Source organism: Melanotaenia boesemani, chromosome 15 (genome assembly GCF_017639745.1).
Source record: "Melanotaenia boesemani isolate fMelBoe1 chromosome 15, fMelBoe1.pri, whole genome shotgun sequence".
NCBI classification, from domain to species: domain Eukaryota; kingdom Metazoa; phylum Chordata; class Actinopteri; order Atheriniformes; family Melanotaeniidae; genus Melanotaenia; species Melanotaenia boesemani.
Window position 1 is genome coordinate 2,477,242 of NC_055696.1, and position 24,159 is coordinate 2,501,400.

A 24,159-nucleotide genomic window follows, 5' to 3' on the forward strand; every position below is an offset into this window, starting at 1 on the left:
AAGTACACTGAATACAGCTAATGTTCCTGTAAGTAAAAGCAGGATGACTGCAGTTAAACTTGTGTATTGTTCTGTATTTTGAGAGATATGGATATATCTCTATATATCTATATATAGCCTGTGGATGTCAATGCAGCCTTTCATTCTGCAGACAATGTGCACAAATCTGTTCCCAGTGAGGTAATATTAAAAATGCATGACGGGGTTATTGTGGCCCACTAACAGGTCATGGCCCTAGTATGCGTCATGCTTAAATTTGGGATTTTTTCCAAATGTGTCAAATCTGTTCGTCACACTTTTAGACAAACAGTCTTATGTGAGTCTTTCTCATTAAATTAGGATGTTTAAGACAAACAAACAAACAAATCAAAGAATGTCTCAACATGTAATTATAAAAAAGTCCAATATTCTATCATCAGTAGAGGATGCTATTATTCTCAGGGAGGGCTTTCCTCAGTAAGCAAGACAACACCAAACCACCTTCTGCTTGTATTAGAACAGCAGGTCCTGCAGGAAGTCCAGACCTTTTCAAAATCCATTAAAAATATTTTGTGCATTATGAAATGTAAACAGTGGACATTTAGAAGTTTTAATCAAACTGAGGTGAGAAAACATTTAGTTTACAGTATGTTTAATTTGAGTAACTTTGTAAAGCTGCTTTTTCTTCGTACTCCAGGAAGCAAGTTAACACACTTGGCATGTACACATGCCAAGTTCTTAGTTTACAGTTCAAATCCATGAAATACTCTGTTGTGCCTGTGCATGCACACATAAAATCAGGAAGGTACAAGTAGATCTGTGACAGCTCCAGTAAGACATCAAGGGAAGCAACTGGCAATGTGTAGGAAAGGAGAAAGATGAGTCAGGATATACAGAGTCTGTCAGAAACAATGTCAGGTCACTGCTCTCCTCATCTGTTCTGTGTCGAGCTCCGTTCTTTTTGGCAGATAGCAATTTATACGTCAAGTTAACCTCCCTCCACAGACTCGTCTCAGATGTCTTGAGTGGGGCACTACAGCTCCACCGACAGTTGTATAAAGCAATAACACAATTACTGGGAGTGGAACAGAGCTGGGGAGCAGCTCTCACAGCCACACTACATTAACCTCCTTTTACCACAGTGTCTCACTTCATGCTTATAGTGTCAGTGTCATAAAGAGACCGATGTTGGAGAAAACAGAACCCATGGAAGTGAGTTTAAAAACATTATAAAGAAGTTGATTCTCATTCTGTGAAAAAGCATTGGCTGCAAATGACCTGAGATGCTAGAATGATTTTATGCTAGGTGTCTACGTTGGTACTACAAGACAGATGTAGTCTTTGAGCGTACGTAACGTTTCGTTGCATGCAGATCATGTGTGCTTTGGTGGCTTAGCTGTGCAGTTTACCATCTAGGATGGCTGTATGTTTCTGACCCATTCTCCTTGCTTGTACCTGGCTGCACTGGTTGCACTGTGCCTGATCCTGACCCACCAGTCCCTGAATCCTTTCAGCTACTTATGTCACATACTTTTATGCTTAGTTGCAGCTGTGCCTTCATTTGAGCAGTTTGCTACAATGGTCGTCTTGTTGCATTTAATCTGGCTTCTTGTGTTATAAAACTACTAATCTGTTAAAGCAATAAATAGTATCAACTGGCCTTTATAATATTTTGTGTTTTGGCCATGTGTGGTGTGTTCAAGCTGAGCTCAACATTTTGTTTGTATGTTTGTGGACTTCTTTGTTGTTGTACCAGGAGCTGGGGAGTTAGTGTTGGATTGTATATAAATGACAATAAAAATGGTTGGTGGTGAAAAAGGGACTGTGTGGATGAACAAGATGAAGATTATTAAATAACCTTATTAGATTTAGCTAACTGCATGACAGTAGATGTGAGCTACATTGTAGGATTACATTTTGCATCAAAATATTACTACTACAGTCTCTGCTTTTTTTAAACCGAGGCAGACATTTTGAAGATATTGACCACTGATGCACAGTTGATCTGACCTGACTCGCAGCTACCACAATTCAGCTATCGCACTGTATGACAACCCATCTGTGGACACGTCTGCCAGCTTGCCATCCCACTGAAGCAGCAGAGGAACCACACAGCAGAGTCTCATCTGACTGCCTGCAGGTCGGTTCAGTTAGCCTCAGCAAGCCTGTAGCTAGAAGCCTGTATAACAGCCATCACAGTCAGCAGTGTTATCTGTATGCACTGAGTGGTTTTTCTGACTGGAAAATAATATTATACAAAAAATAGCTGAATTATTATTATTTATTTTTTCTTTTCATTCAGACAAACTTCATGCCATTTCCAATATGTCTGAATGCACACACAGACATGGTAATACTGTTTTAAAAACATGGTGAGCAATTTATTATTTTATTTACATTATTGGTTAGATAAGCAGTAATACCACAGCTGCACATGTTGAGAGGAGGAGGAGCTGCAAATTCTCCAAAGGAAAGTCAACCATAGTAGAAAAAAAAGAATAAAAATAAAGATAATGTTGAAGTCATTTGACTTTGCTTTCAATGATTTGACTATAGAAGCTGAATCTGTTTACATCAGCTCAGATACGAGCTTGATGCAAAGCATTTAGGTAAAAGTTAAAGGAAGAGGTTCATATATTTTTTTCTTTTATTGAATCATAACTTTTAAATATTTATATTCTGTGTTTCTAGTTCTTCATGTATTCTGCTTGAGAGTGTAGACAGTTTATTCTGATTTTCCTCTGGGATTTCATGTTCATTTAATTAAATTTTCAGCACAAAATGTACTAAAAAGATGAAACCTGCTATGTAAATAAAATGAACCTGCGTTAAAAGCCCCACACAAGATGACAACAACACATCACTAGATGTAAATAATGAATTACGGTGTTGTCCACCCAATGTGGAGAACAAGAAACGTTTGCGTGTGTTACAATGACAAGAATCCAAGAATAGCTCGGGAAGGAAGCTTTAAAGGTCCCATTTTATGCTAAATTCATTTTCTAAAAGTTTTCTAACAGTCATATGTGTCCTCATAGTCTGTGTGTGAGGCCCAAAAATGAGAAAATTCTGTCTCCTCCCTCACTTGCTCCACTTTTTAGCAAATGTGTGCTCAAACAGGTGAGTCTGATATCTTTTCCTTTGTGACCTCACGAAGAGAAATAACCGCTCCCCCCAGTATTGGATACTGCCTCTGACCCTTCCCCCCGGGTAGCTAAACTCGCCCTCAAAAATCACCGAGCAGGTGCCACGGAAAGCCCAGAGAGAGGCGTGGAGTGGGCATGGACGGCACCACTCATGAAACAGCCCATTGTTAGTCACTAGAGCCACATTTGGAATGGCTGACATCAAGGACCAAGGTTGACTTTGGGATAATACACTCTGAAAACAAAGTTGTTGGACCTCTGACAATCATATGAAATTGTTGAAAAACTGTACAGTATAGGACCTTTAAGGATACTTTCACTGAAAAAAGTACAGGCTCTTGGGGAAACTTAATGCTCTCCAATGACGAAGGTCAATTAACAGCAAAGCAGCCAATCACAGCAGAATACAGCGTTAGACGTCGCTGCTTTATAATCACTACAAATGTAGTTGGAAGTTCAATAAAGCAGAAATGCACTTCACTCTTTTTAAGAAACTCTGCCTTAAAACAAACTTCTGGAAGAAATGTAAGATTTTACAGTCACAACCCAAAGCCATTCCCCACTCCTTCTTTATGCTGGGATATCCACAGCAGCACTCCTCAGGACAGGGCTGGAGGCTGCATGATTCTGTTTTAGTTGCATTTGGATCAAGGCCAAAGCCAGAGGTTGCACTGGCATGCAGAATGAAAGGCTTCTGTGGTATTTTGAGCTGAATGTTGAAATACATCCTCTGAGGACAAATGAGACTTATATAAACCTAAATAACAAAGGTTTGTAATATGAAACCTTTGAGGTGAATCAGCAGATGTTTCCAGCTTAAACACCCACACAAAACACTGATATAATTACTGATGTCACTGGATTAATATAACTAATAAAATATGTTGCTGTTGCTGTGTTATTCTAAATTATTATATTTATTCTAATAAATATAAATTATTCTCAGTAAATGGAATCGCCCACTGGCACAATTTATTTATCTCAATGTTAGGAAGACTAGACACAGAAATGGTCACATTCCAAAAGATGGGTCAGGACCAACCTTCATCTCACTGGTTTAGCATGGTAGACTCTATCATACAGAAATTTTGCCCGGAATATACTAAATCATGCATTAAAATTTCCAATCTGCAGAAACTCATGGAGCATGGAGACATAGCTGCCCCAAATTTCAGATTCTATCACCCAGTAAATCATCTTATATACCTGTTTGGCTGCACCAGACTCTGTAATTACACCACCCCCAGCTCAATGTCATAGCAGGACTATCTTTAAAGCCATACTTGGGCTGTTGTAATAAACCGTGAAAATTTAAAGCTTTGGCGAGAGAATCGTTGCTGTGTTGTGATTACACTCATATTTCCATGTAAATCCATCATTTAGAGACGAGGTTAGGAACAAATGATTGCCTATCGCAGCTTTTTCTCTCCTACAGTGCAAAACATCCATCTTGGTGACGAACAACAAGAACAACACTAAGCATGTGCAAGCCTATTGTATCATCTTACTCACATAATAATTGCTGCTTTGAGTGTGAGAGATGTCGGGTAACAAAGCCAAGATACTATTAAAAAGATATTTAAAATTTCTAAAATAATAATCCCCCTGACAGGTTAAAAAAAAACATTTAACTTAAATTAGTGTCATCTGAATAATACTAATTCTAACACATGCTGGGTCTCACCTATCATTACCACTAACCGTTACCAGTAACATTACCCACGAACAAAAGAAACTAATTTCAGACTGCTGATTACAAGAATGACACCAGCTATCTAAATATTTCATAGAATCCTTCTAAATGTCAAAATCAAACAAATTAAATAAATATTTTCATATCCCTTCCTACCCCTATCATTTCCTATCATAAAATGGTTTGTAGCATGTGGAACATAATAAGCACATCACTTTAATTTAAGAAAATATTATCACAGCAGTACAAAGTATTCAGCCTTTTTGGCCAAAGGTGTAACTGTGAATTCAGTGAGATCATTAAAAAACTTCAGTGAAAAGGCATTACGACTTCCTTAGAGATTTACCTGTCAGTGATATTTGACTACTTTTAGATGAGGTTTTGGAGGCTCTCCAGTTGGCTGATACTCCAGTACAACACTGCATGGATAATATGGAGAAACCCCTGGACTGGCAGACTGGGGTTGCGATCCTCATTTCTAAGAGCGGGGATTTTGTGCCCCTTGTTGGTGTCGCTTTCATTGCAAATGCTCTGTAAGACCACAGAAATAAAGGTTAACACCAACGGTGAAGGCTGTGACCAACAAGGACCAAGTCACAGCTGCTCTCTCAGGTGAGCTGTGAAACAAAATCTTGAGGTGACATTAAAAACATAGCAGTCAAATGGATTAAAATGATATACCAATGCTTTCCCCATAAATGTCCTGTGAATAACTGGTTTCTAGATAAATGCTGTGTGAACAAACAACTGTGAGTCGTTGTGTTACTCAGTACTAGTATGAAAACATTTTAGCTTCACTGTCACTTTTTGTTTTTTCTTTTCCTAGCCTAGCAAGAATATAAAATAAATTAATTAGTCATATAACAGAAATAGCCCATACATTAAATAAAGGAAATATAAAGTAAGTACTGATTTTGTACGAATACGTTTTGAATGAGTGTAGTTATAAAAGATGCCCAGTAGATGGTGATAGTGTACAATATTACCCCCGATACGCCGTAAAAATCCAGTCGAAGAAGGTAGCTTACAACGTCAAAATGTCCTTAGCGGCTTAGCTTAAGAGCTAACAACTTAGTTTTATTTTTTGGTTTACTTTAGCTTTCGTTTCTTTGGGCGACTTGGGTTTTGTACTAGATGGGGTCCAGGGACTTACCATGAAACTCCGGGTGCAGAATGATAGGTGAGCTGAAGCTTTATTATAGAAAACATCTGTTGGCTTGGTTGCTAATGCTAATGGCTAGCTCTCTTTCGGAAACAGCTGTTACCTGTCTCAGTCACTAACCTACTTTCTCGATATACCTGATTAAACTGTCTATATTAATTGCTGTGAAAGTGGATTGATTTAGGTAATGTTATTTAGGCCAGTTATTGGTTGCTAATTGTGTTAAAGAAACAAAACTTGAGAGCCAGCAACAATCATCTAGTTAAAACAATCTTTAACTAATCTGCTACTGACTTGTTTGTTTCACAGGAGTGATTTCAGAAGAGCACTGAAACTGGGGGAGTCTCCTACTGTAATGCAGCCTGATTCAAGCGAGCGGGGTGCTCATGCAGGAAATGGTTTATCCCTAACTCTGCAACCAGAGCTTCTCACCCGGGCACCGGTTACTACAGCCGCCGCCACCGGTGCTGAGAGCAGCGAGGTGCGGGTGTCCATGACTGGGGAGTCAAGTGGAGGTGCATCATCCAGGAGGTCCAGGGTCAACTCCAACAGCCACTCCCACTCACATTCACACGGACATACTCGAGCGCACCATCACAGCAATTCAGACCTTGAGATTGACCCCCCAGATTCTGATCTGGATTCAGGAGAACCCAGCACCTCCTTTTCTGAGCTTCGCTGTCTCTTCCGCTGGCTTCAAAAGAGTCTTCCTTTCCTTGTCATACTGTGTTCTAAACTGGTCATCCAACATGCTCTAGGTGAGGACGAGTTCAGCTGACACCAACTGATTGCAACTGTAAACACACAACTTCTAATCTCTCATCTTTTACCAGGTTTAGCAGTTGGAGTTGGCCTCCTAACAACTTTCTTATATGTGAATAAAAACATCCAAACTCAAGTCTTTTTTCAGGTAAGAGCTGAAAATACAGTAATTTGCAGCATTTCCAAATATGACTGTTAAAATTCGTAAAACTTGGTTTTTACCTGTGTACATCCTCAGGATCGTCACTCGAAGCTGCAGTGCATGTGGTTGCTTCTCTTCCTGGTGTCCTCCACCCTCCTGCTTTACTACACCTTTCTCACTGAGACACTTTACCATTGGTGAGGCCCAATCACTTATCTTTATTTTTTTCTGCTCTATATACATAGTTACGAAGTCAGTGCAGATGTTTATTGCCTCTTTTTTTTTTAGTTTTTTTTCCCTTGTTCCAAGAAATATAAGGTGTTCTGTGTCACTGATGCTGTTTGGGATGCTTCTCTTTGTTGTGATTTTTTTACCTGCCAAATCATTTCAGTATATCTTGATTTTTAACAACAGAACATCTTCTTAACTGGTAAAAGAGTGAAAGAATTAAATGGCTAAATCAGACATCCAGTAAAATGTGTGAAAGAGAATATTTTCAACCTGAATATTAACTTCCCTCTAGCCTCATCTTCCTCAGTCCATCCATCGAGCCGCTGGGTTTCTGGGAGATTCTTTGGGCAGTTGGCGTCACTAACTTCATAATAAAGTTCCTCTTTATGGGAATTAAGTGCCTTATCCTGCTGCTGCCCTCCTCACTGGTGACCTACAGAACACAGGTAGGACATGCAGATTTGTCCTTGGGATTGTTGATCAAGTAAAGAAAAACGTACTGGAAGTGTCCTAATCTTGTTTATGTCTTCAGGGGCAGTGGCTGATGTTGACTGAGGAGCTGGGTCAAATGTACCAGGCTACAGCACCTGTTCCTCTGTGGTTCCGCTACTTGGTCACCTACCAGGAGACGGAAGGCACCCCTGGGCTCACACTGGGGGTCCTGCTGGCCTTGCTCTACCTCATATTAAAGGTACGATCCCACAAACATGCAACTGATTTTTTTTTTTTTTATCTATTAATGTTGATAACCTGTCTACATTAATAGATTAAATAGAAGTCTTTCACTTTAAGCTTTTAGGATTCTACAGCCAGTGGATGTCTTTGCTGAAAACTGTGAAGATGCTTCTAGTGGGCGAGGTCTGTGGTTCACAACTTCATACTTAAACGGTAACTGTCCAGACTTGGCAAGCAGCTGTATAGGAGTGTTTATGTTTTGCTTTTATTTTTCTAGCATACAGGCACAGCTGCAACAAGGGGTCAGTGCAGCGAGGCTGGAGATGTGTGTCCCATCTGCCAGGGGGAGTACAGGGAGCCTCGAGCTCTGCTATGTCAGGTAAAACCATTAGTGTGCACAAGGCTGCATAGAGAAGCGAGCTAGCCAGATGTGCTGGAGATGTGAGAATGATCATTGTATATTTAATAATATCTTTATAATATTCAAAAGAGTTGACATTATTTAAATATAGACAGATCATGGGTCAGGTTTTCCTTGCACACCTTGTTTGGGTGTTTTTCACAACTCTTTTTCGTATTTATCTAATTATAATCCATGCAGTTTAACCAATCTCACATTTTGTTCTTGAATCCGTTCTACACATCATGACGTGATTTTATTTCTCTGCAGCACATTTTCTGTGATGAATGCATCGCTCTTTGGTTTAATCGAGAGAAGAGCTGCCCCCTGTGTCGCACAGTCATCACAGAGAAGGTCTACAAATGGAGGGATGGAGCTACATCTCCTCACCTGCAGATTTATTAATAACGCACACACACTGAACCTTTAGGTATATTAGCTTCTTTGTAGTATGATTTTCAAACTCCACTGACGGGCAATGTCGCGCACACTGTTTCAGTTCTTGGCTAAGAGCTGGGCTCCTCTGTGGGCCAAAGTTTGACTTTTTCTTTTACAACTTCCAATGGAAAATTATGTCCTCAGTTATATATATTTTTTGTTAATCCCACTTGAAGTTATTTCCTTTCGTGTTGTTTTTATTTACCTTTTCAAGGCAACAAATTCTCGTAAAGGGGCAGAAATTTGAAATGGTTTCTTGTAAATATGGGAGTAGAAGAGTTATATAGATGAAAAAAAGTATTTTAAACTTTTCCTTTTTCATACATTTGAACAAATGCAGCACACAAACCGTCTTATCCAGTGTTTGATTTGTAACAATGAGTGAGCAGCCTTCTGTCTCTGCTCAAGAGTGTTAAATTTTCCACTCAAACCAACTGCTCCGTGTGCAGATGGAGGGCTGACGACCATGTACACAATAAGATGTGACAACAGGCTGAAACATTCAATCCTACATGTTGGAGTAGGCTTGCATATTTCTTTCAGCTTTGTGTACATTTGTCATTGACTAACTCATAAATTATTTTTCTATAAGGGTGAGATTACTCTTTTTTTTAAAAAATATAAAAAACAACCAAAGACTGGGATCTATTTTATGTATTAAAATCATTTCACCTTTATTTTTAATCATAAACTATCTGAATAAAGATCTACATTTGATTTACTGCTGAGTTTTGACTTGCTTTCTGTAGCAGACTGGGAACAGCTAAAGGATGAAGTGAAAGCTTAAAAAATTCAAATGTAAAGACTGGTTTGTGTTGACCTCCATGGCTCAGAAACATCAGTGAATTTAATGTATTTATTGTGAATCCATTATGTACATGATTAATGTCATTCAAACATCCACCCTTTGAATTGAGGACTGCAAACAGAAATAATGCTCAATGCCCACCAGTGATCAAAAAACATCCCCTATCAACAGATGTTTCTCCACATGAAGTAAACTTGACGAGATGGTCGTTGTCAAACTTCTCTTTCTGGAAGGTGCTACTGAAGCGTAACCTCCTGTAGACCTAACTAAGTCACACAAATGATCCCACGCTTGATATCACAATGAACCGGTAAAGCAAAGATATGTGCATCCTAGAGAGGCCTAAGAGGAACCGAGTCAATCCCAGAATATTCCATACACTCTAATTTACAGCTATATGTACATACATAATGTACACTGTAACCCAAGGCACAATGCCACTCCATTATTTTTTAGTTGTCATCCTTGCTTCAAGCACTGCACCCAAGAAAAGTTTGGAACAAGAATTATTCATGTCTTAAATATTAAAATGTCTTAAGAACATCCCTTCTGAATGTGATAATATGGCACAAAATAAATACTGTAAGACATCTGAGCCAATTTTAAATTAAAAGCTGCATTTGAGGTTGGGTGTTGTGTGGAAACAAAAAAAAAATTGTACATTAACATTATGACATAGGAAATCACACATTCTGCTGCCATAGTCATATTACAAAATAAATACATAGATTGCATAGTGTGCATAATGCAGCGAAGCACAACGGCCCTTGAAATAAATACAAAAGTGGATTAAAGTAGAGTAACTGCTCTAAAATACAGCTGTACCGGAATGGTAGAAGGAGAACGTTCAGCTGGACACTGATCTGTTATTACAACCAAAAGCCCCAAACATGTTGGAAAAAAATCTGCATTGTTGCAAAAACAATCATACACGAAACAAAGTCAGCATGATTAAAAGTCACATGAAAACATTTGAAATCTTTGATAAATCAGTTTTCTAATATTTCAAAATGTTTTGGCTAATCAAAACAGTACTTTTGGCCTTTTCAGTTAACTCCAAGTATTTGGATTACAGTTTAAACAATCTGCTTCAAACCCTGCGGTCAGTTTTTATAAAGGATTAAGGAGTTTCACATCACAGCATCACATCGCAAACACCTCAAACATCTCAGCTCGAACAGGTGTTGGTTGACGGTCCGCTAACAAGAATTTGGGTTTATCCCGTATGGTCACTAAGAGCCTTGTTACTGGAACAAAAAGAAACACTCAAAAGCTTTGAATGCAGCCTGAACTGGTAAAAGGCAGTGATACCAATCTGGCTCGGTGTGTTTTGGGTCATCAAGCACGTTGGTCTCAAGCAATCATAGTGGTCAGAGACTGCAGGAGTGAAATAAGCACAGGAGATTTAAGTGACACATAAAAAAGGGCTTTTGGAGTGTTTACATTCAAAACAAAGGAACTGAGCAGTGCTTTTAGACAGAAGTCCTAAAGCCAACATTCCAGTCATAGAAGTGAAGCAGTGCCAGTATTTGGTCATGGTTGTGGTGGAAGTGATGCCCACAGTGAGATTTCAATCATCCTTTTGTGGATGCTTTTCCGTTAGTCATGCTCCACTACTTCTCCTGACCCACGCTCCCATGACAAAGGCAACGAGATGATGTATTTATTGGGAAAATGCTACAGAGAGGTGAAAAAGGCATGTTGACAGGGAAATGATGGAAAAAGAACAGATGGATCTGCACACCAAAGAGCACTCATATGGGATTTTATTTGCAGCAGATACAATTCCATACGGGATGTCCTTCTGTTCTTTCTCCATGCCTGTTATTTGATCCACCATCAAATCCTGCAGATTTTGGATAAGAGGATCTCCTTTCTGGTAACTAGTTGCAACAAGTAACAGTGCAGACTTTAAGATAAAGGAGTACCAGACAGTCATTCGATAATGCCAGATGGGTACACCAAAACCACCTCACCAAGAAGAAGAAAACCATATAATTGAATTTGCACTCCACTTAATGATCAGAAATCAGCTGACAATCCCCATGAGGCTGAGGAAGCTAGGCTGAGTAAAGAGGAACTGGGAGGCCAAGGCAGGGAAGGCGCTGCTGGAAGAGCTGGTGATCAGCGTTGACAGTGTCAGTCAAGTTTTCCCCAAAAAAAAAAAAAAAAAAAAAAAAATCATAAAGTATCTAAAATAAAATAATAAAAAGGAAGAGGAGAAGAAATTGAAAGACCGCTAAAGTTCATGTGCAAGCCAAGCGTCATAGGTTCATTCGCAGGTGTTCAGGCCGCTTGGAGTTCATGGGATAGGCCTGCTTTTTGTAGGGTCCTGCACTGATGCCTGAAGGGTGTCTTATGGGAAGGGGAGCAGACACCTCAGAGGTGCCACTGCTGCTTGTGTCCATTTGCTCCACTGTTGACACCTCCATAGGTTGGTCCACAAAGCTGCTGGAGGACGGCAGGGATGGGCTGCTGGTCAGCAAGGGTCCCCGGAGCCAGCAGTCCCCTCCTGCAAACTTCAATGGACTTTGGAAAAAGAAACAGGATACTTGTGTTATTCTCCAAGGCTACACACACAAGGTCACAACAGCAGCCATGTTTCACTTTGTGATTTTTAATTTTAAAAAGAGGTCAAATATTCTAAAACCACCACAACCAGCTGTCACTTCACTGAAGAAGAAAAGTCACACCAGCCCTTTAGACAACAGACTCAGACAGGCTACTTTTACAAGGTCAGCAAGTGAATCATCAGTGAGTGGGAGACTTGTTTTGGAAAAGTCAATAAGATTCAAGAGTACATGCTGTTACCTCACAGGTGTTCTTGGGCTTCCAGGGAACTTCCGCGGTGAGCGGACCTTTGGCTCAAAAGAGAACTTCTCCTTAACGTTTTCAAGCACAGATGGAGCTACGTATGTGAAACCCTGGGAAAAAGGTGGGAGACAAAAACAGTGCGATGTAAGTCCACCTCTTCAAAGGCTGTATTTCCAAAAACAACCCACAGCTGATGATGAGCAATCAAACATGGACTAAACCATATCATGCAATGTGGTGTAACAGTGAGCGAAGCTTCCAGGAAAACCAGGAGTAAAACAGATGGGATGTATTAACTGATTCTCGTAAGACCTGATTGTTGAGAAAAAAAAAAAAAAGAAAAAAAAACAGAAGGCAAATTGTCCAGCCTTGGCCTCAGTCTCACATATCTATTTCCAGACTACACACAAACAGGCAAGAGTGTTAGTCCGTTGAACCAAAACACCTAGCCCACTACAGTTTTGCAACATCACCTACAACATTAGTGTTGTAGCCTCACAGTCTTTAATGCTGACTAAATACTTCTGAAACATTGATCTTTTTTCCTTTGTAATCAGCAATCTCTTATTTGAGTGATTACAGGGCATCTGCCTTACATTAACTGTCATCAAAAACAGAAAATTCCTTCTGACTGCGTGGCTGGTGACGTGGTACGGAATCTAGCTAATCAGAGAGCGAGCTGGCTGGTGAACGAGGAAGTAAATAAAGTCCGTGGCTCAGTCCGAATGTGCTCCTTACTCCCTACATAGTGCCCTACTTAGGGGTCACGCCATTTTGTCGGAGTGTCTGAATGTCCAGAAAGAAAAAAGTAGAGCACTTAAAATTACCCACAATGCATCTTGAAAAGTAGTGAGCATTGATGGTTACTAGAGGGGTCAATATAGACCACAATGCATTGCGGGCAGAAGCTCAACATGGCGCAAGGAGAAAAAAATTGAGCTGCGCGAAATTACCTGTAAGCAAACAAACAAAGAATAAACATAATGAATAATGATAATGAATAAAAATAAAAATATTTACACACAACTTTGGATTGGATTTGGAATGACATCTTGATGCGGGTTGTGGTTGCCGTGGTGACGGCGGCAGTCACGTGGTTTGCCGCGAGGAAAAAATAGGCAGCTTCGTGTCCGAATCTCCAAGAGAATGAGTCACTATGTAGTGTGCTATATAGTGCAGCCCTATGTAGTGAAGGAGGGGTTAGGGAGTAGGGTGGACATTCGGACGTTCGTCTCCAGTCTGTTATTTTTTCAGTTCTGGCTTTTTCTGTTAATAATAGTCCCAAGACCACCATCATTCCCTCGTCTCTTCCATGCTGGGTGTTGTGTTTTCCGGTTGTTGCTATGGTTCTTCTTCTACGTTTTGTGCCCGTTGTTGCTATGGTTCTTCTTCTGCGTTTTTGTTAGATCACGTTTGGTCACGTGAGATGTCCGGCTCGGAGGACTAGATTGTAGCTCACTTGCGGGACAGAATCGTTATGTTTGTGTTGTTCTGTCATTAGATTATCAGAGCCACCACACACATTATGATCAAAACTGTTAAATGCCTGATTTTTTATCTTCACGTGTGAGGTCTTGAATAAAAAATCTCATAAGATTAAAAAATCGTTGTGTGTACCAGGCTTCAGAGGATACACTAAGTTACATTTTGCAAACATCCAGATATGTTGTGATTTTACAACTCACATACAGATTTCTGAAAATAATATTTTCCATATTTTTATGATGGCGCACTGGCACATGCAGACTCAAGGCATAGTGTTTTAGTAATCTACATACTCACAATAAAGCTAAACCTGTCAGTACAGATACTACTGGGATGGTACCAGATACCCACCAGGAAGACTTGATTAGCACTTTCACTGAGCGTGGAGTCATCAGGGCTATCTACTGGAGTCTGGCTGGTGAACTTGGAGTCAAACTGGCTGGCATCATCAGCTGATTGCTGCAAAAAGAAGGATATCTGTTAATATCCAAGCAGGAACAGAAAAGGTTTCAGACTGTGAAACACCAGGCAGTAGAAACAACTGTTTGATATGGACCAGTGTGTAGGAATGAGAGAGCATGAAGAGGCAACAAGAGGCTGGGGATAATTCTGCACCAGCCTGTGTCCAAATAAGAGATAATGTGTTTTGTTTTTTATATTTCAAGAATATTTTTGAATATATGTCGTTTCAGAGGCGACCCCAGAGCTCTGACAGGTTACAGGAAGTCGCCACACAGAAGCCAAACTCACCAAAAATGGTTTAAATGGAGGCTCTACTTTGCGAGCAAGGAGGTCATCCCAGTTTATATGACGGAAGAATAGGTGGACCTGGAGAAGACAACAATACCAAGGATGTACAAGCATCAGCAAGTCCTCAAAGATTTAATACTTTTTTGAGTAACTGCATTACATCCTAAGCCAGGATATTAAAACTTAACCTGTAAATACTAGTGATTCTGTTTACCTGAACCTCAGCAGAATCTCCCGGTCCCGCCCCGAGTCTTGTTGAGGCACTTCGTTTTAGCAGCTGCAAAAAAAAAGAAAAGAAAAAAAAATTCTCTGTGTTTTCAGATGTTGCAGTAAATGTAAGTCATGGGGAACTAGGGAGGATTTACCCACTGACCTTTTTTAGGAGGTCCCTGGCTTCTTGTGTGAGGTAAGGTGGAAGGCTGAGTTTGCATTTCAAGATTTTGTCAATTGTTTTCTTTCGGTTTTCACCCGTGAATGGAGGCTAAAAGAGAGTAGCAGGTCACTATGAGTGCTCAGCTACATGTAATGCTTCATTTAATGTTTACGTACATTAGCAATGTGACTACAATACTGATAGCTTTATACTTACTGCTCCTGTCAGCATGTCGTACATGAGCGCTCCCAGACTCCACCAGTCCACGGCTCGATTGTGTCCACTCCTCATTAGGATCTCTGGAGCCCTGAGGAACGAGAGAGGAGGAGGAGGAAACGGTGTTACAGCAAACAAACTACAAAAGTAAGAAGTAGAAACACACCTAAACACACAGATGTTTTGTGTGTGCCGTACATGTATTCAATGGTGCCACAGAAGGTGTGGGTGACTGTTCCATCGTGAATGGACTCTTTGCACAGACCAAAGTCTGTCAGCTTCACGTGTCCTGAAAGTAGATGCAGATGACATTAAAGGAAACTAAACACCAAAATAAACAACAAATTAACTATTATGTATAAAAAAAAGGGAGAGGGGAAAATGTCACATTTATTACGTTCATGCATTTAGATGTGACCTTTTAATTAGCATTTTGCTCAGTCACATACCAGTGTTGCTGAGCATGATGTTCTCAGGCTTTAAGTCTCTATAGATGATGCCTTTCTGGTGCAGATGACCCAGCGCCATTGAAATTTCAGCTAGATAAAAACTGTCAACAGAAAAAAAAAGACAACAAATAGTAAAATCAAATACTTCTATACCACTTATTTTCCCTTATTCAAAACCCTTATTCATTTGGTATGTTGGTATATTATATAAATCACTATTTTTATCTGCATCCTATATTTACAAACAAAGCACAGGTACTGCAAGTGTCTGTCCCCGTTCCATCTAACCCTCACACTGCCACAGTGCCACATATCTGTTTTCATGCACCTAAACTCTAAGGGTCTGTGTCCACATCATGCTTTTCTGCCAGAGAAAAACTGGCTGGGAAGTACTTCCTGTCAGCATTTCAATAAAAGAAGCTATCTGACTCTGAGGTTTTTGTAAGTGTTTCTATGCAAACAACACCCTGACAGTGCATCTCTACTTTAACTGCTGTTCTGTAATAAACCAGCTCTATCCATTTGCATTGTATTAGCATGCTATTTGGAATTCTGCAATTTGTTTAAAACTGTTTGTCTACCACGAGCACAAAAGGTACAACACTTGCCCTAAAACTGCCAACGGATCAGCCTGCCACAACTCTAGCTAACACTCGCAATGCAGAGATGTTAATGTATGACAAAATCCGTCTGAGACTGCTGTACAATGCATATCAGTCATGTGGAAGTGCTACTATTAGAGGAGTCCAGTTTCAGGCATGCTTAAGACTAATTAAAGGAACATTTTTAGTAGGGCTAGTATCACAGGGTTTGGAGATGATCAGTCATCTGCAGGACAGACTGCAGATTATTTAGCTGCTTCTTCACCAACACGTGATTAATAATATTACCATCAACCTTTAGTGCCGGGCCAATTTGTTCCTATAATGTCTTTTTTTGTGCAGATAGCAGCAGGAAAGGGATGGATGTCATGCTTTGTTCTTTTTGTTTCTGTCTGACAAGTCAGAGTCAAGCTAGCTGACACTGAGAAAATTCTAGTCTTTCATTCTCATGGTTACCAGGGTGACAGCTTCTCCTCTTGTATGGTTGCATGCCTGAATAAAAACCACTACAATGACACCAGCGCCCTTCTGAAAAGTTAGATATTCAACCTAAAGTTTTTGGAACAGCTGCACAAAAAATGCCTGTTGGCAGCCACACACACTACTCATTGGGAACAATTACATAGAAGCTCTGGCACTCAGGAAAAAGTGCTGCATGGACAAAAGCCCTTATGACCTAAATTTCCTGTTTGAGGAACATGCTGAACATCTGCATTTATGTGTTGTCGACTGGTTCCTGGAAGAATACAATCATATTTTCCATACAATCCATACAAGTTTCCCAACAACTGTACAGGCATGTTAAAACAAAAACAGCAAGTGGCGATCAACAGCTTTGGAAGCTAGTTGTGCCACCCTGTTCTCAAGATTCACCAAAATAAATCTGTTACTTTCATCTCAACCCAATGTGAAAGCCTGTGTGTGTGAGAGACAGATAATTTACTGTATGTGCAAAGAAATTCTTCCCACTAATAAATAATAAAAACATTAAAAATGGACTAAAACATTGGAATCTGGTTACAGTGGGGAGAATGCAAAGCTACAAGCTCTGCAGCCGATCCACATTTTAATTTTATAAATGTGTCACAGATGTGAGCAAAGAAATTTATGAAAAAATTGTTGGCGAAAATCTGAAACCAGAATCAATTCCCAAACCTTTCTTTGAACATTGAACATAATTCAGAACAAACACAAACTCTAATTTCATGCCATGTGTTTGGGATTTACCAGTGAAAGTAACTCACCAGGCTGTGTCTTCCATAAAGATGCCCTCTCTTTCCAGCTGCATAAACAACTCCCCACCTGCAACCATAACGTACAAAAACATTCAAATCTACACTAAAACATCCGTCTAATTTCTCATGAGCAAATCACAACATGCATGGGCAGATAATCCATGAACATTAGCGTGTATCTTATGTGCGATCGCTATGCTCACCGCTCAGATATTCCAGAATGAGGTACAACTTCCCCCCAGTCTGAAAGGCATAGATGAGGTCCACGATGAAAGGATGCTTCACCTCCTCCAAAATGCTCCTCTCAGCTTTGGTGTGCGCCGTGTCCTTTGCATTACGCACAATCATTGCCTGGCAAAGGGACAAAATGCATAGTGTGGGTGTTTATGCATGCACACAAAAGACTGAATGCCATTATTTTATGTGTAAAGCTTCAGCATCAACTGGAGAGACAGAGCAGGAATCAGAATGGCAGAATGATAAGTACAGCTGGCTCATTAAGCCAATGAACCAGGTCATTAACCAAAACCTCAAGCTTCTGGGAACATGTGTTGGCCTTCTAAGCAAAGACAGATATCAGCTCTGTGTAAGCAGCAGAGAGGAGGTCAAGCTGAACAGAAGGAGCTGCTCAGAAGAGCCCGATGCCTGTACTTTGGGAGGCTTGTCCTTTCAGCTGCATAGCTGAATAAACCAGTGTGCTACCAGAAAAGGCTCACAGTAACTTCCAGTTTATATAAGATATAGATAATTTGTGTGATGCCTGTGGGTCAACTGAATATTCAAGAATGAACTGTTTTATTTTTGCTCACTCAGACATCATTTTTGTAAGGTTACGCTACAGCATATGTCCACTAGAGGGCATCTTTGGTGGCTGAGGAGAGGTCAGAATAGATTAACTCACCTTCTTTAAAACCTTCATAGCAAATATCTTTCCAGAGTTGGCACCTGACACCTTCCGAACCTGAAATACCTGTAAAAAAAGAGCTTTTTTAAAAGGTTTATCATGACTAATATAAGACATACAGCCATACTGGCTGAAATATGACCAACTCAACTAGTGATGACACAGCCAACAGTTTATTAGACATTTCCTCATCTTTCCGAATCTCAATAACATCTTCCGTTATATACGCTGAAGGTGTTAGCTTTAGCTTATATAGCTTATTGACCTTAAAGGGGCAATAAGCAGAATTTCATCGTTTCTAGATTGTAGGAATTAAAAAAATGGCTATGTGAAGAACTAGAGGTGTAATTTCATCTAGAGCCTCCTCTCCCCTCTCCAAGCCCATCTCCTCCCTCCTTATAAAAGGCTGGAGCAAGTAAGAAATGGCAGCTTATATTTTAAAAGTGAAATGGCAGAGAGCGGAAAGAAACGTTCACCTGCAGACGACTAGGATGCGACATTACCTCAAAACAATTTTTTTCGTTGTTCTGGAAACTTGTTTCCTTGCTGGACAAATGACAAAAAACACTTTGAATCTTCTTGAATATTGAAGGACTGATAGTCCAGTAACTTTGTGATTTTTATGTCAAACTTTTTAATAGTTTGTTTTCAAATCCCGCAAATAACGTATAGTTGTGAATTCATTGGCTGTGCAGCATCACATATTTGCCTACAACATTAAATGCAAATTATTTGAACATGTTTGCACCACAATGAAATTTAGAAATAATAAATATTCACAGTGTGCACTCAGTAAAGTAACCAGTGAATTAATAAATGCTATCTTTCTATCAAGATGACTGTGATACTGTAAATTGAGTCCATTAAAAATTTGGAACTACTTTCATTTTCTGAACACAAAAGCTTTCCCATTTCTCTGTTCAGACTCTCAGTTTTAAGACCGACAAACTCTAAATGTTTTCAAAACCTGAACTGCAAGACAAAGATATCAATGCAATTTAAAAAAAACACTTCTCTGTAATGCTCAGAAATTCCAAAGTTACAGGAAAGGACTTCTTAGTCATAAAACCACTTTAACGGAAGTAAAACTGAATAATTTTTCCAATTAACTTTGACTTGCAGTGTCATTGTACAGTTAAGAGAAAAAAAAACATACGAAAGAAGTTGGTTTTACAACTGAAACCGATCACTGTTAACACCAAGACAAACCAATAAAAGCAATACAGCCTGCTAACAAACTGGTATTTGCACAGCTAAAATCCTGACTGATTTTAAGTTTACAGTTGTACTTTATCCAGTTAAAGGAAAAGGTGGTTTCATATCAGATCTGATAATATAAGTTAAGAATTTTTCCCCAACAACAAACACAAAGTACATCTGATGGATGACACACTTCCAGTCACTTAGATAAAGACATTTCAGACCAATACAACATCCCGTTCCACACAATGTGGGTGGCTGTAATAGCATGTCTCAAGCCAAAAATAGTAAATGACAAAGTGGGTGTTTCTCTCAGTTTTGGGAAATAATTATAATTTTTGTACATCTTAACTAAGCAGAATCTCAGTTTTTAATTAACACCAAATTTAACTGTCTTTTAAAAACAGGTTTCATACAGTTTTGTCTGAAGGGTAAACAACCAACTAAGCCTTCAGAAAGTAAATCTGAAGTTAAGTTACACCTTAAAAAAGGAAAACACAGGAGGAGGACAACTATTGGTGGAAGAAGTTTGGATAAATGTTTGGGATTGAGAGCCCTTACCTTTCCATAGCCACCTTTCCCCAAAACTTTTAGCAGCTCAAAACATTCAGGCCTGATTTGCTCTGTTCCTTTGTTCACGCTGTTCTCTGAAATTTCAAACTTCTCACAGTCATCCATGTTACTGGCAAAACAAAGAGGGGGGAAAAGGGTAAAGAAAAAAAAAAGCATTCAAAAGAATGACTCAACATTACATTTACAACTTCCAGGACATTCACTACTATTATAATATAAATTTAATGTCTCATGAAGTTGAGCCTAAAAGTTTAAACATAGCAGTGGTGAGGATGGTACAGCAGATTTTTTCTGGGTCATACACAGCTGACTGTGAAATGGGTGTCAGCTGCTAGGGTGGCTCCTATCCCTCTTTCAAACAAAGATCCTTTAAAAGGCTATAAAAGTTATTTGCTTTGCAACAAAATGCTTTATGAAATTTAGTCTGTTGATTGATAAAAAAAAATTAAGCACCTCAAGATGACCTGTTGGTGGCACAAGTCGTTCTCTAAAGCATTATTTAACTACAGCAGAGTTTCTTAGGTTAGTCAGTTCATCTAAATTGGTCTAAGCGAGAGCATGAGTGGTTGTCTTTGTGTTCAGCCTAATATCTGCTTGGAAAGGGTCCGAAGCCTCACCACCCTCCACAGGAAAAAGTGCATTTAGCCATTAGATGGAACTTTCCAACAGATCTAGATAAGATATTAATCAGTAAAGACTGAATCATTTTAAACTGGGTAAATGCTTTCTTAAAAGGCACGTTTCAAGAAATACCCTGAAATAATTATTAAAAAAATGTTGTATATTAGTGTTGCAAAAGTTCACAATCTAAGCATTTAACACCTTGATCAGTTGGTTAGGGATGTTCCAAAATAATTATAACAATGGCTAAAATCAGCACAAGAGAGTAACAAAAGCTGTTTATCAAATCACTGCTGCTAGAGATTTTCAATGTTAACTTCTGGTCATCCACAGAGAACAAATAGGACTGTCCTATGCAGGAAATCACAGTAAATACTCACAATTCAAAGCTACTGCACTGGTCCATGTATTCACCGAGCTGACCCTGAAAACAGGACACCGCATGCAAGCACACGTTATTAACAAAAACATATTCACATTTACTATTAAACCTAATTAATTTTAAAATGTTACGTAGACTTTACGTTGTTTTAGTTCAAGTTTGTCAGTTTTGTAGCCAAATATTTTGACTAGTCTACTTATCTGTTAGATCATAAAACTTGTAGGGCAATTAAATAGACGGTTTGTATTTTAGTAGCATTATTTAACTTGACAGCTAGTATGAGTAAGGCCATACGTAAAACATGAACTCATAACCTTTCAAATCTCGTTAACATTACACAGGTTAGAAAAATAGTGCTAACGGGGCTTTTAGCCTCAGTGCAGCTAGCATTGGTTGGACTTCTGTCTTGTGTTTTTCTACTACAGTGAATTTATTTATAGTTTATACTAATATGTTCCATAAAAATGTCAAAGCATCTGTCAAGCTGAGGTGTTTCAAGTAACTAACACATTATTACACAGCAACAAACGCCCAACTGACATGCCTATGCAGAGCATATTTCCATTATCGGACAAGTAGTTGTACCCAGTACGTGACATATAAACAGGCAAATTAATGTCCGCGTGTGTGTGTGTTAGGGGAACTCTAGTTGTGGTCAAAAGTAAGTTCAATCTTTTTAAAAAAGTAACAAAATTGGACTTCTATTGAGGGGCGGACACCATTGTAAGGGACGCAACCAGAATCCGCGGGAAAAGTGTGGGTGGTACGCTGTCCGATAAAGAACACCCGACCATTGATGTTGACGCAGGCCCTAGTGTTGCTAAGTGCTAGCCGCTTGCTACTAGCCGCTGAATTAGCCTAGCTGTAAACGTAAACTCACCCCATCCTCAAGTTCGTCGTCAGAGACATTCTCATCCGGTTGATCCAAATCGATGTCGAAAACCCCGGCCATGTCCACGACACTTCGCTTGGCGTTTAATCAGAAAACACAGACCCGCTTCCCCACCTCATGTGAGAGCCATCACCGTTACAACCGGCTACAGAGGAAAGCATGAAGCTAGCCTGCTAACCAAAACAACACAAGCAAACAGCAGCGGAAGCCTCTAGTGTCGGCCACCGGCAGTACTCAGCCTGCTCGACTTGGCTCAAATTTATTTGGAAGCTATCTGCAACTTGATTTAACAGCAAAGCAGAAATGAGCATTCATTATATTTAAAGATTTACAATACAAACAAATTAAATTCGCAGATGGATGGTTGTTTTAATTTAAAATTAATTTTAATTTTAAAATGGCAAAACTATATATATTTTTTATTACACTGTATTTTCCAAGTCACCATAAAATTGTTCAGTTATACAAGTTTATATGGAGTATATATACTCATCTTGTTTTATGTTTTCGACACACACAGCGGGGACACTTAAATTAAGTTGAACAAATTCTTCGTTAATATATACCATTAACACCTTTGTTTTCTCTCTTTCATAAGTCATATCTGCTGAAGAGAAAGAAAGAAAGAAAGAAAGAATTGGCGGTTAAGTTTCTGACTATGGTCTCCATCCTGCGACAATCACATCTTATTCTTATAATTCACCACTGAGTCAATCTATAACCTATATTTTTTCCAACCAGTAGATGGCAGCAAAAAGGGGCATTCTTTTTTTAGGTTTAAATTACCTTCTCTTTTTTCATTTTTTACCTTCCCTGCACCCTGTCAGCATAGACAGACTTTAATGAAGCCTTTTAACTTTAACTGAAAAGCCTCACATATTCTGATTATACTAAATAGTCTGGAGAATTAAAGTTTTGTGCTCTATGTTGTACCATACAACTTCATATTTTTTTTCTTTTTTAGATTAAATTAAAACATATAAACTAAAGAAATAACAGAAGATTGCAGCATACCAGAGGTTAGCCTGAGAAATGTCCAATTAAGATAATTGTTGCTGCTATACAGCACCTCCAATGTTGCTCAGATACTAACTGATGTAGCTCGCAGGAGTTTTCCTACCTTCCACTGATACTTGATGCTATTTCCTTACAATGTTCTTTTTAAATCTAAATATTCTGAATTTTTCAAGGTCCCAAAAATGCGTGAGATGAATTTTGATCATCATGCATTAACATAATGATGCTGAATTCTATAATGACTCATACGATTTTCCTTAATGGATCAAATAAATATTCTGTGTTATTTAAACTAATTTTCACAGTGGCACTTTGAAGCGTTTCATTTCCATTCCAGGGAATCTGAGCTGAATCGCAACTAAATTTCAGAAAGCTCTTCTATATTGCCATTGCTTTAATCAGTAACAGTTTAAAGAGAACCTCCATCCTGCTTTGAAAAACCATTTGGTGGATGATGAGGGATTCTTTATCTATGAAGACAGTATAATTTTAAAGTTTAAGCACATCTAGTTTCTCTATGCCACTGAATAACTACCATCTTAAAGTTTGCTAAATACAGATGTCCTTTTTGTCTGTATATTCAGTTGAATTTGCTAAATATTCTCCTTTTTCTTCTTTTTTTAAGAATGCAAGATTGTGGTTGGCTTCCAAATATCAGATAAATAATTAAGGTGAGCTCAATGTGTTACAAAAATCTGTTTTTTGTTATCTTTTGCATGTTCAAATAGTCTAATTAAACAAGAACCAAAACATATTTTGATAAGACTCTTGAAGACCCTTTTTGGTTTAGCTGGGTTACTTATAATAACAGGGTTAACAGGAGATCCTGTTAAGTCCAAATTACTTGAATCTAATCTCCAGCAATCCCTTCCTGCTGTTGTTCCTTCAGCACAGCTGGTGGAAAGCAGTCAGCAAAGTCTTCCAGCTGCAGTGAAAGATGGGGTTTTTGTTTACAAAGAAATCTTGGACAAAATAAACCAAATCTGACCTTTACCATATTAAAAATAATATATAAATGTTGCAGAAATCCCCACATGTTCATGTAGAAAGTCAGCGTTCACCACAAATCCACCTGATAGTTTGTTTTATGTCAATCGCCCAATGATCAAAACCAGCTTCCCTGGGTAACAAAATCTGCTTTCTGTTTGTTCTCTGTTTTGTTTAGTTCTGTTTATGTTTATGAAAGAACAGAATAGACACTGGTAGAAAG

General features: G+C 39.0%; 2 protein-coding genes across 2 annotated transcripts; one reads left to right on the forward strand and one right to left on the reverse strand.

Annotated features, from left to right (window-relative positions):
• Positions 1 to 5,825: 5,825 nt before the first annotated feature.
• rnft1 (ring finger protein, transmembrane 1) lies at positions 5,826 to 9,349 on the forward strand. The gene is made up of 9 exons (XM_042008447.1): positions 5,826 to 5,998; positions 6,290 to 6,738; positions 6,814 to 6,890; positions 6,981 to 7,081; positions 7,408 to 7,561; positions 7,648 to 7,806; positions 7,908 to 7,973; positions 8,068 to 8,169; positions 8,461 to 9,349. Exons 1-9 carry the CDS (start codon positions 5,973 to 5,975, stop codon positions 8,593 to 8,595), a joined length of 1,269 nt encoding a protein of 422 aa, XP_041864381.1. The 5' UTR covers positions 5,826 to 5,972; the 3' UTR covers positions 8,596 to 9,349.
• A 121-nt stretch (positions 9,350 to 9,470) lies between these two features.
• Positions 9,471 to 22,163, reverse strand: rps6kb1a (ribosomal protein S6 kinase b, polypeptide 1a). The gene is made up of 15 exons (XM_042008446.1): positions 21,921 to 22,163; positions 21,039 to 21,082; positions 20,026 to 20,146; positions 18,262 to 18,330; positions 17,564 to 17,711; positions 17,370 to 17,427; positions 15,524 to 15,624; positions 15,273 to 15,363; positions 15,075 to 15,165; positions 14,859 to 14,966; positions 14,700 to 14,762; positions 14,486 to 14,563; positions 14,087 to 14,194; positions 12,248 to 12,360; positions 9,471 to 11,965 (listed from the first exon to the last, which is right to left on the reverse strand). The coding sequence occupies exons 1-15, from the start codon at positions 21,990 to 21,992 to the stop codon at positions 11,701 to 11,703; spliced, it is 1,530 nt and encodes a 509-aa protein (XP_041864380.1). The 5' UTR covers positions 21,993 to 22,163; the 3' UTR covers positions 9,471 to 11,700.
• Positions 22,164 to 24,159: the final 1,996 nt, after the last annotated feature.

What these genes read in the sequence shown, in the direction of transcription:
- rnft1 (XM_042008447.1), top strand. Translation starts at nt 5,973, where the DNA reads ATGAAACTCCGGGTGCAGAATGATAG. An exon ending in CTCCGGGTGCAGAATGATAG is followed by an intron (nt 5,999 to 6,289) that starts GTGAGCTGAAGC and finishes TTTGTTTCACAG; the next exon opens with GAGTGATTTCAGAAGAGCAC. An exon ending in TGCTCTACCTCATATTAAAG is followed by an intron (nt 7,807 to 7,907) that starts GTACGATCCCAC and finishes TTTCACTTTAAG; the next exon opens with CTTTTAGGATTCTACAGCCA.
- rps6kb1a (XM_042008446.1), bottom strand. Translation starts at nt 21,992, where the DNA reads ATGGCCGGGGTTTTCGACATCGATTTGGATCAACCGGATGAGAATGTC. An exon ending in GTGCTAATCAAGTCTTCCTG is followed by an intron (nt 12,361 to 14,086) that starts GTGGGTATCTGG and finishes CCTTTTTCCCAG; the next exon opens with GGTTTCACATACGTAGCTCC. An exon ending in AGCCCAAGAACACCTGTGAG is followed by an intron (nt 11,966 to 12,247) that starts GTAACAGCATGT and finishes CTTTTTCCAAAG; the next exon opens with TCCATTGAAGTTTGCAGGAG.